General features: G+C 36.0%; 1 protein-coding gene across 1 annotated transcript in view; it reads left to right on the top strand.

Moving 5' to 3' along the window:
• The window catches only part of SLC35F5 (solute carrier family 35 member F5), a 67,736-nt gene that overhangs the window by 42,196 nt on the left and 10,235 nt on the right, over positions 1-15,305 (top strand). Inside the window, exons 11-13 of the mRNA XM_007937614.1 lie at positions 4,159-4,263; positions 8,366-8,525; positions 12,735-12,825. Of these exons, the coding sequence (XP_007935805.1) occupies positions 4,159-4,263; positions 8,366-8,525; positions 12,735-12,825 (356 nt within the window). The remainder of the gene's footprint in view (positions 1-4,158; positions 4,264-8,365; positions 8,526-12,734; positions 12,826-15,305) is intronic.

The following is a 15,305-nucleotide window of genomic DNA, read 5'->3' as shown; positions in this document are numbered from 1 at the left end:
GGGGTCGCTATGAGTTGGGGCCGACTCGACAGCAAACAACAACAACAACAACATATTTATTGCTATAAATTGGCCTCAGATCATTCCTTTTGCTGTGTCCCAAAGATTTTGGTATGTTGTGTTTTCATTCTTGTTTGATTCAAGGAATTTTTTTATTTAATTTTTTATTTTTTTATCACCCAGTCATTTTCAAGGAGGGTGTTGTTCAGTTTCCAGGTGTTTGCTCTCTTTCCATTGATTCTTCCTGTTGCTGATTTCTAATTTTGTATCCTTGTGATCTGAGAAGATGCTTTAAGGTATTTCAGTGTTTCTGAATTTATTAAGGCTTGTTTTGTGGCCGAACATATGAGCCATCCTGGAAAATGTTCAGTGTGCACTGGAAAAGAATGTATATTGTGCTGTTATTGGGCAAAGTGTTCTGTAGATGTCTATAAAGTCAAGTTGGTGGATTGTATTGTTTAGTTCTTCTGCATTTGTTGAGTTTCTTTCCAGTTGTTCTATCTTTGATTGAAAATGGTATATTAAAGTCTCCTGCTATGGCTGTGGAGTCTTCTATTTGTCTTTTCAATTCTGTTAAAGTCTGATTTATTTATTTGGTATATTTATGTATTTAAATATTTATGCATTAGGTGCATTGAGATTTATTATTGTTATGTCCTCTTGTTGAATTTATCCTTTAATCATTTGGTAGCATAGTGCCTAAGGTACTTGACTGCTAACCAGAAGGCTGGCGGTTCGGTAAACCCACCAGCCACTCCTCAGAAGGAAGGTTGGGCAATCTATTTCCGTAGTAATACTGCCTTGGAAACCCAAGGAGGGGTCGCTATGAGTCAGGTCTGACTCCAAGGCACATAACAACAATAATGTTCTTCCTTGTCTCTTATGGTGGTTTCTGTCTTAAAGTCAATTTTATTAGAAATTAATATTGTGACTCCTGCTCCCCAGAAGGAAGTTTGGGCAATCTACTTCCATAGTGATACTGCCTCTCCTCAGAAACCTGAGGGGTCGCTATGAGTTGGGTCCGACTCACAGGCACGTAACAACAAGAACAACAACAGCTCTTTTATGATTGCCCTTTGCTTGCTATATCTTTTTCCAACCTTTGATTTTTAGTATGTTTGTGTCTTTCTCTCTAAACTATATCTCTTGTAGACAGCATATTGATGGGTTATGTTTTCGTATGCAGTCTCCAATACTCCGTCTCTTGTGGCACATTTAATCCATTTACATTCAGTGTAAGTATAGACAATTACGAATTTGTTGTTGTCATCTTGCTTTGTGTTTTTTCTTGGTGTTGGTGATTTCTTTGTTCCATATAATTTTCTGTGCTGAGCTTGTTTTGTTTATGAATTGTGTTATCACTTCCTTTGTTGCTGTTGTTTTACTATTTGCTAAATTTTTGTGCTTGTTCTCTTCCTTACTTTGATGAGAAGGTTTATCATTTTTCTTTAAGGTTACCCTGTGATTTATAGTTTTCTTCCCAAGGTTAGAACAGTCCTTTCTATCTTGCGATTGTCTTGACTTTCTCACCATTTAGAAGTTCTGTAACTATATAATTTTTTTCCCTCATTTTGGTTTGTAGTTGTCCTCATTTGCCAACTGATGTCTCTGGTTCCCTGTTTCCAATCTTGTAAGCTTATTAACTTTGGATACTTCCATAACTGGGTGGGTTTCTGGGTTATGTCATCATGTGTGTTAATGGTTGTTGTTTACTGCTATTGGTTCTCTGTCCAAAGGACTCCCTTTAGTATCTGGTTTGGTTGGTCTGGTTTTAATAAATTCACTAAATTTCTGCTTATCTTGAAATGCCCTCATTTCACCATCATATATATAAGGGACAGTTTTGCTGGATATATAATTCTTGGTTGGAAAATTTTTTCCTTCGGGGTTTTATATATACCATCCCATTGCCTTCTTGCCTGCATGGTCTCTGCCAAAAAATTGGAGCTTAGGCTTATTGGTTGCCCTTTGTAGGTAATTTTTCTCTTTTCCCATGCTGCTTCCAGGATTCTTTCTTTGTCTTTGGTTTTGGTGAGTTTGATGATGATATGTCTTGGTGAGTTTCATTTAAGGTCTATCCTGTTTGGGGTTCATTGGACTTCTTGAATGGATATATCTTTCATCATATCAGGGAAATTCTCTTCTGGCAAATCTTTGACAGTTTTCTCTGTGGTTTTATTTGTTTCTTCCTGGCCTGGAATTATGATTACATGTAGGTTATTCCTTTAGATGGTATTGCTCATGAACCTTAGGCTTTCTTCATTTTGTTTTGATCTTTTTTCTGATTGATCCCTTTCCAAAGAAGTATTCTGGTATTTGTCTTCAGTCTCACTAATACTGCCTTCCATTGATTCAGTTCTACTCCTTTGCCCATTCATTGTGTTATCTATTTCTGACAATTTAATATTAATCTTCTGGATTTCTGTCTGTCAATTTTGTATCATTTCTAATTTTTCATTTATTTTGTCATTTTGTTCTTTTATTTTCTTTAGAAACTGTTCTGGGTTTTGTCTGTATTTCCCTCAATTTTGTCAGTATTTTCCTCAATCTGTCTCTCAATCTTGAAGTTCCTAAATATAATTCTTTTTAATTTCTTATCAGGAAGTTGCAATGCTGCTTCTTCCTCAGGAATGTGTTGTGGGTCTGTATCCTGGTCCCTTGTCTCTACTGCTTTATCTTGCTCTTTTGTGTGGACTGTGATGGTTTATTGTCTTTGAGACATTGTGACAGTTTTGTGTTTGTATTTAATTGGTGATTGTATATTGGAATGATTCACCCAAGGGTTTCGTTTTGTTTGTATGTTATCTGTGTAAGCAGGGTACTGTGCTCCTCTATTCACTAGTTGGAAGCACTTATGCACTCACCATCTGTCTCTTTTCCAGTCGTCAGCCTCCCATATGTCTGTTCTGTCCTTGGCAAGTGGAACCTATTCTTAGGTCCCTGGAATCTGAACAAGAACACTGTCACTTTAAATATCCAAAATGGCCACCACTTGTAAACATTAAAAATGGCTGTGCCCTCTGGACACGCAGAAGTCCACAGCTCAGTCCCTTTTTAATCATCAGGCACTAGTGCAGTCCTCCTTGCAGCCCCTGGGGAGCAAGGCTGATTTTCAGGTTAATTCTCAGGTCCTAAGACCACTTGGAGAAATATTCAGGCTGTCCGTGCTCCCAACATAGCTGACAGTCTGCAGCTCTGTTTGTCTCCTTAGTCACTGTTTTCATTCAGGTCTTCTACTAGTTGGTATTTAAGTCCACTTCTGTATCCTTCCTTTCAAAGCTTCAGGATTATCTTCTGTGTCTGTGTCAATTGATTTCTCTTCTCTTTGTTGAAAAGAGTCTGTGTAGCTTGTCTGTCTATTCCACCATCTTTAAATTTTTTTGAGAATGAAACATTAATGAGTTAAAAGAGAATCAGTACTTGCTATTCACATACTGTGAACCTAGCATTATGCTAGATATTGTGGGGCATTGAAATGTATATATTATATATTTGAAGTTTTCAAGGAGTTCTTAATTTTGCTCATTATATGAGATTAGCAAAATGAAGCAACTAGAGAATAACATAATACTATATATAACCATAGTAAATATGATATTGTCTAAAACAGAAAACAAGGGAGAAAGAAATTGAGTGGAGTTTAGAGAGGATGCTTTGTGGCAGAGGTGGTACTTTAACAGGGCCTAGAAACTCTGGGTGATGATGGTGGAATAGATATTAAAAAATGATACAGGGAGAGAATGCTATGGGGGTGAAGACAACAATATAAACAACATTCCTGAGATAGAAAAAAGCATTATAAAGTTGGACCGTAGTAAGTGTCAAAGTTATTTTTGTAGGGAAAAACAGGTAGTATTTTTTTTTAATTTCAGAATTTAAAAAAAAAACAAAGTATTACACAAATATGTGTTTTGTCTTATAACATGTATGAATGTTTGGCTAGAACTTCGATGTGACTGTTTTTGCATTTATTTACTTGTATATTAAAATCCATCCTGTACTCCTAGAGGACATGGATAGGGTGAGGTATACCTATTTTTTTACTTTTACATACTGATTGCGTAGAGTAGTATCTGTCACATAATTAGATTTTTAAGTAGGTAAATGTTGAATGAGTTAATGCATGAAATTTTTAAATCATTATGTTGACTTTTACAGGTTCCATTTGGTCTCTTGTTGGAGCCATGCTTTATGCTGTCTATATTGTTATGATTAAAAGAAAAGTAGACAGAGAAGATAAGTTGGATATTCCAATGTTCTTTGGTAAGAATATGTTTAACTTGTGAGGCTGTTTACTCTAAGTGATTCACTTAGGATGTTGTTCTTGATTTTTTGAGGGGAAGAGAAAAGTCTTTTTCTCCTGCCATATGACTCTTTCTTTAAAATCATAGGAGTTTACAGATGGAATACACCTTAAAGATTTGAAGTCCAGTCTTAATATTTTTCTCTTACTATCTCCTACATAGTTTTGTACTTCTATGAGGGAATGTCCATTCCTCAGTGTGAAGTAGAGAAGGGAACTCCTTTGAGCACATTTTTCACAGCAATGTTTTCAGCTTGTTAGATATTTGTTATTGATATGATGGAATAATGCTATTACAAGCATGTGAGAGTATACCTGTTAATATTATAATTTTACCATTTTTTTAAATTATTTGAAGCATAGTATTGGGGAAACTGCCCCTAAGTAATTAATTATATACATATGCACATACATACGCACACATATACTGTTCTGGTCTGTGTGCTTCTTTTATGTACTTACTTTTAACATTGAAAATTGTGGGGCCATTGAAAGTTTTCCTATTTGTACACTTCATCTTTAAGACTCAGATTCTTTTATGACATAGGTTGTGGCATCAGTTCTTATGTTTGAGTCCATAAATCACTGAATGTGATTTATAAATTCTCCTTTGCTCTTAAAATCGGCTCATTAAAGAACTCATGGAATCTGTAGGATTGTAAGGAAAGAGCAATTGACAAGATACCTTACAGAAGTTATTTGCGTATCAGATGAGGAGAGTTCAAAGAGCAGCTTACAGGGAGTCAGAAGACCTGGATTCTGGCTATTGTAATTTCATTTATCTTATACTCATCTGGAAAATGAGAAAGTTGCACTAGATGAGTGGCTTCCAAACTCTGATTTACAGAGGGAGATTGGGAAAAGATGGGTTGCATGTATGAGCTTCGTTCTTGGATTCCTCTGCTGCATCATATGGAACAGCTCTGCTTGTAAAGAAGATTTTCTGCTAAAAATAATTTGAATACCTTCACCTGAAGATCAACAAAAATGTTTATAAAATCACCAGACTAGGTGATTGTACAAGTATGGAATCCAATAAATCTACCTGTAAAAGTGATAACTTTTAATGATGTTTTATTGTGGAGTCATAGAACATTCTACCTTGAATGAAAGAAATGCTAATATTCTTTGGGTGTTCTTACTATACTTAAGTAGGTGGGTCATTGACCCTTTTTTTTTTTTTCAACATGAAACTCACTGCCATCCCCTCAGCTGCTAACTGAAAGGTCAGCAGTTTAAACCCATCAGTGGCTGCAGAGGAGAAAGATGTGGCATTCTGCATCTGTACCCCATGGGGTAGTTCTACTCCTATAGGGTCACTATGAGTTTTTAACAATGGCAAGTTTCAAAACTTTTTCTTAATTTAGTCTTACGAGGGAGTGCACATAAAACGTAACTCATTGATCCTCTTCATCTGTGACGTGATATATAAAGTCAACTTGATTTGACTTGACCTATAAAATTGGATAAGAGGGATCTCTGGTGGTGTAGTGCCTAAGCCATTTGACTGCTAATCAGAAGGCAGGAGGTTCAAACCCACCAGCCGCTTCTTAGAAGGAAGTCTGGGCAGTTTACTTTTGTAAAGAAAACCCAGGGAAGGGTCGCTATGAGTCAGAATCAACTAGACAGCAGTGAGGTTTTTTTTTTGGATAAGAAGTTAGGATTGAAATGTCATGGTTCTTCAGATAAAGGAGTGTGAGCAGAGCCATATCAGGCAACAGTGAATAAATTAGTGCAATTTTGCTGAAGGGATTCTCTTTTGGTGAGAACGGGAAGTTATGCGAGGCTAGATTCTGGAAGGCCTGGAGAATAGGTGAAGTTGTACCTTACCTCCCTTAAGAATAAGGAAAGCTCTATGGCAGGTTGTTAATTTATCACAGAATAGATTTGGTTCTTAATAATGCCACATTGTTGTGTTTTAATTAGAATAAGTTTTAAATGCTAACCAAGCATTTTGAAGTCATGAGTCACTTCTGTATGTTTGTGCTTTTGTTTGTTTTGTGTTTTTGTTTGTTTTTATTTTTTTTATTGTTGTTATGTGCCGTCGAGTCAGCCCTGACTCATAGCGACCCCTCCTTGGGTTTCCGAGGCAGCATCACTACGGAAGTAGGATTGCCCAACCTTCCTTCTGAGGAGTGGCTGGTGGGTTTGAACCGCCAGCCTTCTGGTTAGCAGTCAAGTGCCTTAGCCACTATGCTACCAGAGCTCCCATTTTTTTTTTTTTTTTTTATCATTGATGTCTTAATTGGGGTTCCCAGGTGGTGCAGTGGTTAAGAATGTAGCTGCTAACCCAGTGGTCAGCAGTTCAAAACTAAGAGTGACAGTGTGCTTCTGTAACAATTACAGCGTTGGAAACTATGGGGTAGTTCTGCTTTGTCCTATAGGATTGCAGAATCAGAATCAACTCAATGACCATGGATTTGGTTTGGTTTTAGGAGGAGGATATGCAGCAGGGATTTGTTGCAGATGATTTATTGAGGGAGTACTAGGCAGGAAAAACTGGGAAGTGAGTGAAGGAAGCAGGTTATACAAGGGGAAGAACCATGTGGTCTCAGGTAAAGTTGAGGTTTCACCCAATTCATGGCAGTTGGGGAGAGTGTGTTTGGGCACTCCTTATGGTTGTCCTGGCTTTGAGCCATGACAGCCAACCTTGTCAGTCTCCCATCAGTCATTGTTTCAGAAGGTATGGGATGGGAACTTCATGAGAATAATAGACTTGTTTGCTCTCTGAGGACAGTTCTTCAAAGAAGAGGAGTAGCTGTGGTTCTTTAGATAGGGAGTGGGTGCACCAGCTTCCTTAAGATTTAACTGGAGTTCTGGTGGCACAGTGCCTAAGGCATTTGACTGCTAACCAGAAAGTTGGCTATGCAAACCCATCAGCTCCTCCTTGGAAGGAAGATGGAGCAATCTACTTTCCATAAAGATTTACCGCCTCAGAATCCCAACAGGGGTTGCTGTGAGTTGGAATCAACTCATTGACAGTGAGTTTGGTTTAACTGTTGTTGTTATGTGCCGTCGAGTTGGTCCCGACTCATAGCGACCCCTCCTTGGGTTTCCTAGGCGGTATCACTACAGAAGTAGATTGCCCAACCTTTCTTCCAAAGAGTGGCTGGTGACTTTGAACTGGCAGCCTTCTGGTTAGCAGTCAAGTGCCTTAGGCACTATGTACCCTAAATCCTAGGTGACATAGCAAATATAAATTATATTTACTATAACAATTTTAATACAGCTCTATATTTACCTCATCTACAGTAATAATAACCTTTATTTAAGTGCTTACTCTGTGCCAGGCACAGTGCTCTATTATATAAATGTTTTGTTTTATCTTCCCAACAGCCTAATTAAGTAGATATTCTTTAGCATTTATAGATTGGAAAATTGAAACTTGAAAGAGTTTTTGTCTGTATCTTGCCTGAGGTTCACACCACTATTGAAAATCATAACTCGGATTGGAACCCAGGGTTGTTGGAATGCAAAGCATTTTAACCACTGTCAGTCTGCATTTGATGCCTTGAATAGCTATTTGTATATGTAAGTTACCTCACCAACCAGCATAAAAGCTCTGGGAAGACTGGAAAGATTTTTATCTTCTTTGCGCTGAACCTTCCTCCATTATTCCTAGCATAGCATAGTAGTGAAGCTTTCAACATAAATGACTAGAATAAGAGAGCAAACTGTCCCTCTCCTCGTAATTAATTTAGGCTAATTCACAACACATACAATTAACAGTTATTTTTTTTAAGTTCAGTGTTACTAGCAGCTCATGTTAACAACCTTTCTTTTTGAATTGTTTTAAGTGTATTATTCTACAGTAGTTGCTCTATACAATGTGAATAGTTGAACCTTAAAGATTGAGTGATTAGTAGTTGTTTGATACAGTTTTATTTTGGTGTTGCGCTATTTGCAGGACTAACTTAAAAACAAATAAACAAATTCCAATTAAGGAAACGTTGGAGCCATTTGTACAAAATTTAATGTTTTCTCATTATAGAGATATTATAAGTTTGGGAAATTAAAATAATAATTAATTACTAACTTTTTTTTTCCTTTACATATATTTAGGTTTTGTAGGTCTGTTTAATCTGCTGCTATTATGGCCAGGTTTCTTTTTACTTCATTATACTGGATTTGAGGACTTTGAGTTTCCCAATAAAGTAGTATTAATGTGCATTATCATTAATGGCCTTATTGGAACAGTTCTCTCAGAGTTCCTGTGGCTATGGTATGTACTATTTATTGTCCTATGATTTATTAGTGAGCAGTTTATGAACTTGGATAGTTTAAGCATTTAGATTTCTTCTGTCTTCTGATGACCCCTTCTGTACACCTCTCTATCCTATCCCACACATTTACAAATTAGTATGAACTCCATTAGAGTGGCATCTTTGCTTATTTTTATTTGCTTGTATGTTTGTTGAGCATAGTGCATAAGGCATTTGACAGCTAACCAGAAGGCTGGCGATTTAAACCCACCAGCCACTCCATGGAAGGAAGATCTGGTGATCCACTTCCATAGTGATACTACCTTGGAAACCCAAGGAGAGGGTCTCTATGAGTCGGGGCCGACTCGACGGCAGTGAGTTTGGTTTTTCTTATTTTTCCATTTCTGTTTGCCCATTGCATAGAATAATGCCTCACACATAGGAGGAACTCAATAAATACTTGTTGAACAAATGAATGAAAGACTGTGAATGACAGGAATTTTTTAGAGTATTTGAGAAGGTGGCATGTTATGCAACTGGAAGGAGTCATACTCTAACGGATATCCAAACTTCATAGATACATATCCCAAGTATGAATGCCTGCTTCTAAGTGAGGATTTTGCTTTAAGAGCCTGGACTTTAAGATACCTGTTTGGTTGTTCTCAGACACTTTTGTTTGTTCTCAACACCTTTCATATCAGCAGCTAGCTATATAAACTGATTACTTTGAGATGTTAATATAATTTTAAAGTGACAGTGATAATTTTAAAATAGATTGAAGACAATATTAGTGGAGTTTTAGAAACTTCACATACTGAGCTTTATACTTAATCCTGTTTCCATCTGATAGAAATTAAAAAAGAAAAACAAATTGTACTTAAACTCCTGAATGAGTTTTATTACATACCAAGTAAGACTATTGTTGAATTTTCCCTTGCAAAAGCCTGCAAGAAAATAGCTTTTTCTATAGTCTTCTGATTTTCTCTTAGAGTTCTGCTACACTTACCCCCACCTTCAATCAAGGAAATATTTATTTTCTGAATTTCCTCCGTATACTCCCCTTTTCATGTAGTACTTCTCTGTTTACCTTGTATTATAGTTATTTATGTAGATTTCTGAATTCCTTTGCTAAACTAAAACTCTTCAATATCAAATTCCATTGTTTCATTCATTTTTTCCATCTTTCATTGCTTACATTTGTAGGTGCTCAATTTTTTAACCAAAAAGAAGATGAAATATTATATTCCAAATAATATATATTATGTATTTGTTCTCTTGTGCTATGATTTTTTTTTTGGAGGGGTTGGGCCCTCTCTTTCCATCTTGGTTCTGGGCACAATAAGTACTACTGGTAGGACTTAAAGTGTTTTGATTGAACTTATTTGAACCATGAGAAATTGTTGATTTTCATGTTTTTGATGACAGTTTCATGTGGCTTAACCCAATATATGGCTGCTTTAAAATAATTATGCACTCACTGTATTTTAATATAAGTTTATATTCTCTAGTTTCTTGAGTTTAAGTTAGAAAATTTCAAAGTAAGGAGTTATTACATATTTTTAAGAAATAATTCAATTTCTCTTTGGATGTTAGACTAGAGAAGGGTTTAGTATGGATGGTCCTTATTAACTGAGAATCTGTGTAAGTTAACTATTCTACCTAAAAATACTAATAATGCTCATTCTTTATTGAAAGCTTTATTTTTAAAATACATATACAATAGAAATTTTCTGTTTTTAGTAGAAATTAATAGAGACTTTCAGATACCATCGAATATGAGAGGTACACATCTAATCTATCTCTATTATATGAGCAATTTGAGTTTGCTCCCAGAAAACTTGTACTTTTAAACAAATGATATAATTATATGTTTTGAAATATTTTGTTCTCTTTTCATTTCACTTTTTTTATTAAAAGAATAACACATACAAAAGTGTACAAAGGGTTTACAAGACAAGAAATCTCTGTTCCACATTAAATTTTCCATTTCATTTTCCCAAAAATGAAACTACTGTCAGATTATAAAGCTTCTAAAATGTTTCTATACCGATAGAAGTGTGTTGCTCCCTTAATTTTTCCTGAACATTTTTTTCACTTTTAGCACACAAACAGTAGCATTTTATGGATTGTTCTGTACTTTACTTTTTTCATAAATTGTTGTCTTAGAGATCCTTACATATGAGCACTTAGATTCAACTCATTTTTTAAAATACAGCTGCATAATATTCCAATCCATTATGTAACAATGGATATGTTTAACTGATTCCTTGCTGAGAGACATTTCAAGTTTCTAATCTTTTGCTTTGTAAATAATATGTCATTGAACATTCTCCTGTGTGTTTGCACATATCCAAATGTTCTTGCATAATATATGATAAATACCTATAAGCAGAAAAGACTAAGTCAAACATGTTGTTGTTGTTGTTGTTAAGAAAACCTTATCCTTACCTAGGATGGATTATTTAGGACCTTGCAAAGCTATGTTGTTCATATGTACCTCCACTCATTACTTTAAGAATACTTATGATAATAGCTCTTTGTTAATATTTGCTATTGAGTTGATTTTGACTTACTGTGACCCCATGTGTTCAGAATAAAACTGTTCCATAGGTTGTGATTGCTAAGCTTGTCTTCTGAGGTGCTTCTGGGTGGCTTTGAATTGCCATACTTTTCAACTAGTAGTGGAACACTTAACTGTTGGTACCATCCAAGGACTCCTAATAGCTTATTAGCAGTAGGTTAATCAAATTAAACCAATTAAGCAAACATTATATGCCTCATATTCTAGATGGTGTTGATAACTCAAAACAAGTGTAAGAAGAGTGTATTATATACAATTTACTGCAACGGTTAAGAATTGTCCAGCCTCTGTTCAATACTTCTAGTATCAGGAAATAGTCCCTTTTAGTACCAAAACCAAACCAAACCTACTGCTATCTAGTCGCTTCCAACTCATAGTGACCCTATAGGATAGAGTAGAACTGCTTCATAGGGTTTTTAAGGCTGTGTATCTTTACAGAAATAGGCTACCTCATCGTTTTCCCACAGAGTGGCTGGTGGGTTGAAGCATGGACCTTTTGGTTAGTAGCCGAATTCTTTAGCCACTGCACCACCAGAGCTCTTTCTTTTTACTACAGGGAAGCGTTATTCTAACATACACGGAGCCCAGATTTACTTGCCTTCAATTTCCATGGGCCTGTGGTCCTAATTACAACATTATGGTCTTATTGGGGGCTGTAATATTTTTCTTCTTATACACCAAAGTTGTTGTTGTTGTTGTTATGTGCCGTCGAGTCGGCCCCGACTCGTAGTGACCCCTCCTTGGGTTTCCGAGGCAGTATCACTACAGAAGTAGGATTGCCCAACCTTCCTTCCGAGGAGTGGCTGGTGGGTTTGAACCGCCAGCCTTCTGGTTAGCAGTCACGCGCCTTAGCCACTATGCTACCAGAGCTCCCACCAAAATTATTAGACATTATAAATGGCTTGTTTCTATTTGGTATATTTTCCCTCAAGTTAAACAAAATGAAATTAAATGCAGATTGATTTTTAAAAATTTTATATCAACATTGATAGTTGAAGGTGAAATTAAGATGAATAATTTAACTTTAACAGTTAGGACAGTTGCTAGAAAAATAGAAGACAACAAGGTAATATCCTTTTAAAATATTTTTCTTTCTTCCCTGTGCTAAGCCAAATCAAGGGAAAAACACACATATAAAAACTATTTCAGTTTTGTTGAGGATGACATATTTTTGCTTTGGTGGTAGTTCACATGTTGGCTTATCAATTTCTTAAAGTGTGTTGTGAGATATTATCTGTTTCCTTTGTTAGCTAAGTATCATCCCAAAACTGCATGAACATCATTCAACAGTATTTTATAAAACTTTCATGAAATATAAACTATATATCCAAAATTGAATGTAATCTGTCATCAGATCTTGAAACAAGATCAAGTAATTGAAACGTTTTATGTTTGTGGTTATATATTTGAATTTTTAATATATGAAGATAAACTTGATAGCTTTATTATATATTATGTTTCAGTCCATCTTAAGCTTTTATTTTTTGTTCTTGAACTCTCAAACATGTATTATAGAATAGACAGATAGTCTTTGTTTGATGTTTTTTTTCTTGTTACTTATTTTTTTGGTCCTTTTATATTTTTAATATGGAGATGTTTAGTTTCTTTATCTCTTTACTTTCTTTCTTTTTTTATTCTTTCCCCCCAGGGGCTGCTTTCTTACCTCATCATTGATAGGCACACTTGCACTAAGCCTTACAATACCTCTGTCCATAATAGCTGACATGTGTATGCAAAAGGTAAGCCAAACAATTTATTAGATTTTTTAGGTATATTATTAAACACAGCTAATGAACATTAAGGGATGTGACTAAATAATAAGGGATAAGACTGAATAATATTTATGCTTTCTCTCCCAAGTTCCCACTACAGAGATATAAAAAGAAATTGACAATCTTTTACATATTTAACTTTTAAAATTTTTTTTTGGAGTTTCTAAGTTAGGGATTGTTATCTTCATATGTAGTTCTCCAATTTTTGAGCTGATTCTATTTCAGATGTTCATTGGTAAGTCAGTAGTATGGGACAGGGAATATGTTTTAATGTAAGGAATAGTATTTTGGTTTCTAGCATAAACTCCAAAGATTTCTTACTACTATGCTTGTATTACTATACATGTTTCCCAGTGAATGCTCATTTCTGTTTGGACACAGCAGGTGCTTCTTCCTTCTTCTATGAAGTTCTGTCTGGATGCGGGGATTCTTGTGATAATATTGACAATAATAAATAATATAATAGTAAAAAGAATCTGAGGTGACCCTGCCAGCAATCTAGAAGGGAAAAACTTTGTGTTGCCAGGGATAGGGAGAAAAAAAGAAGTATATCATTGGCTAACATTAAAAGTTGGGAGCTCTGGTAGCATAGTGGCTAAGACACTTGCCTGCTAACCAGACGGCTGGCGGTTCAAACCCACCAGCCACTCCTCAGAAGGAAGGTTGGGCAATCCTACTTCCGTAGTGATACTGCCTCGGAAACCCAAGGAGGGGTCGCTATGAGTCGGGGCCGACTCGACGGCACATAACAACAACAACAACAACATTAAAAGTATACTGTAGCCATTTATCACTCAGTTCAGTATTTGTAAGCTTCTAACTCCAAGGACAAAATAAAAAATGACTGTGTATTTGTGTGTGTGTGTGTGTGTGGACATTTTGGTTTAATGTAATTTGAAGATGGACTATTTGAAAGCCCAGATATTTCTAATGTGTAGAAGTTATACTCATATTTTTATTAAAAAAAATTTTATTCTGATTTGAGTGAAAGTTGAAAGAGCAAGTTGATTTTCTATTCAAAAATTCATATACATTTTGTTTTGGGGCATACATTGCAATCCCCACAATGTAATAGCACTCTTCCTATTTCCTCCTTGTGTTTACCATTTCCCTTTGTCCTTCTTTCCTATTCCTTTCTGTTTGCTGAGCTTTATCTCTGGGCACATGCTGCCTTTTTGATCTCATATGGCTAATTATTATATGCACTGATAAGTGCATATCTCCCTGGTATTATTTTTCACCTTATAGGTCTGTCATTTGGCTGAAAATTTAGCCATGGGCTGAGTTCAGTTAAGCTTGGTCTTTTTTAGTATTTTAACTTTTGTTCCACATTTTTCTTCCACTCTATCCGGGACCTCCTGTTGTGATCTCTCTCAGAGTGGTCAACAGTGGCAGGCAGGCAGGCTCGTGTAGTTCTTCTGGTCTCAGGGTCAGGGAGGCTGGGGATCGCCTCTTTTGGACTAATTGTTCCCATGCATCTTAGATTTTCTTTACTCTTCTTTGTTCTGGACAGAAAAAGACCAATAGCTGCACCTTAGATGGCTGCTCACAAGCTTTTAAGACCCCAGTCACTAGTCACCAAAGTAGAATGTAGAATATTGTCTTTGTGGATTATGTTATGTTATGTTACTCCAGTTGACCCTGATGTCCTCAAGACTATGGTCAATTCCCTCAAAGTGTTTGGTTGTGGCTAAGAAGTTTTCAAAACTTTGACCCCTGTGTGCTCTATTATATTAATAGTTATATTTGCAGCAATGTAAATACATATGAAGAAATATACTCTGTCGAAATAATATATATTCATAAGTATAGTCCCATTTGCCTTCCCACACCTATATCTATGTGTCTACTCATAGATTATTATTACAGGATTTTGTATGTAATAGTGTTTACCTTTGTTTCCTTTAACCTTTGTGCTCTTCCCAGTGTTTTCCTTTCCCTAGATCATTTTGTGCTGATCTCCCCCTTAGTGTATATGCCTTTCTCTTCACCCAAATTATTATGTGTTTACTCTCTAGCTAGTGATTGACTCTTCCTTCTCTTTCCACCTCTGGTAAACTTCAAAGAATGTTTCTTTCTCTATGTAAACCTTTTCTTGACTTTTAAAATAATTGTCTCATACAGTGTTTTTGTCCTTTAGTGATGCAGTGTAGTAAATTACCTAGTATGGCTTTCCTAGCCATAAGTCTTTGTAAACTCTGTGGTAGAATTTGCTGTGAGCAACTGAGGAGCTCCTGATTGTAAATGTTATTTACCTGGGGTATTTCTGTGGGGAGTGGCACAAAGCAATGTTCTGGGAAGGTCGCTCTCTCTCTCAGGTGCTTAGAATTCTGATGCTATGATTGGCTAGTTTGGCCACTCTGTTGTTGTTGTTCTTGTTATGTGCTGTCGAGTCGGACCCAACTCATAGTGACACCTCCTTGGGTTTCTGAGGCAGTATCACTATG

This window comes from Orycteropus afer, unplaced genomic scaffold (assembly GCF_000298275.1).
Source record: "Orycteropus afer afer isolate SDZICR_OR568_19922 unplaced genomic scaffold, OryAfe1.0 scaffold00004, whole genome shotgun sequence".
Lineage (NCBI taxonomy): Eukaryota > Metazoa > Chordata > Mammalia > Tubulidentata > Orycteropodidae > Orycteropus > Orycteropus afer.
Note: the sequence above shows the minus strand (reverse complement) of the source record. Positions and strands in the feature narration are given on the sequence as shown.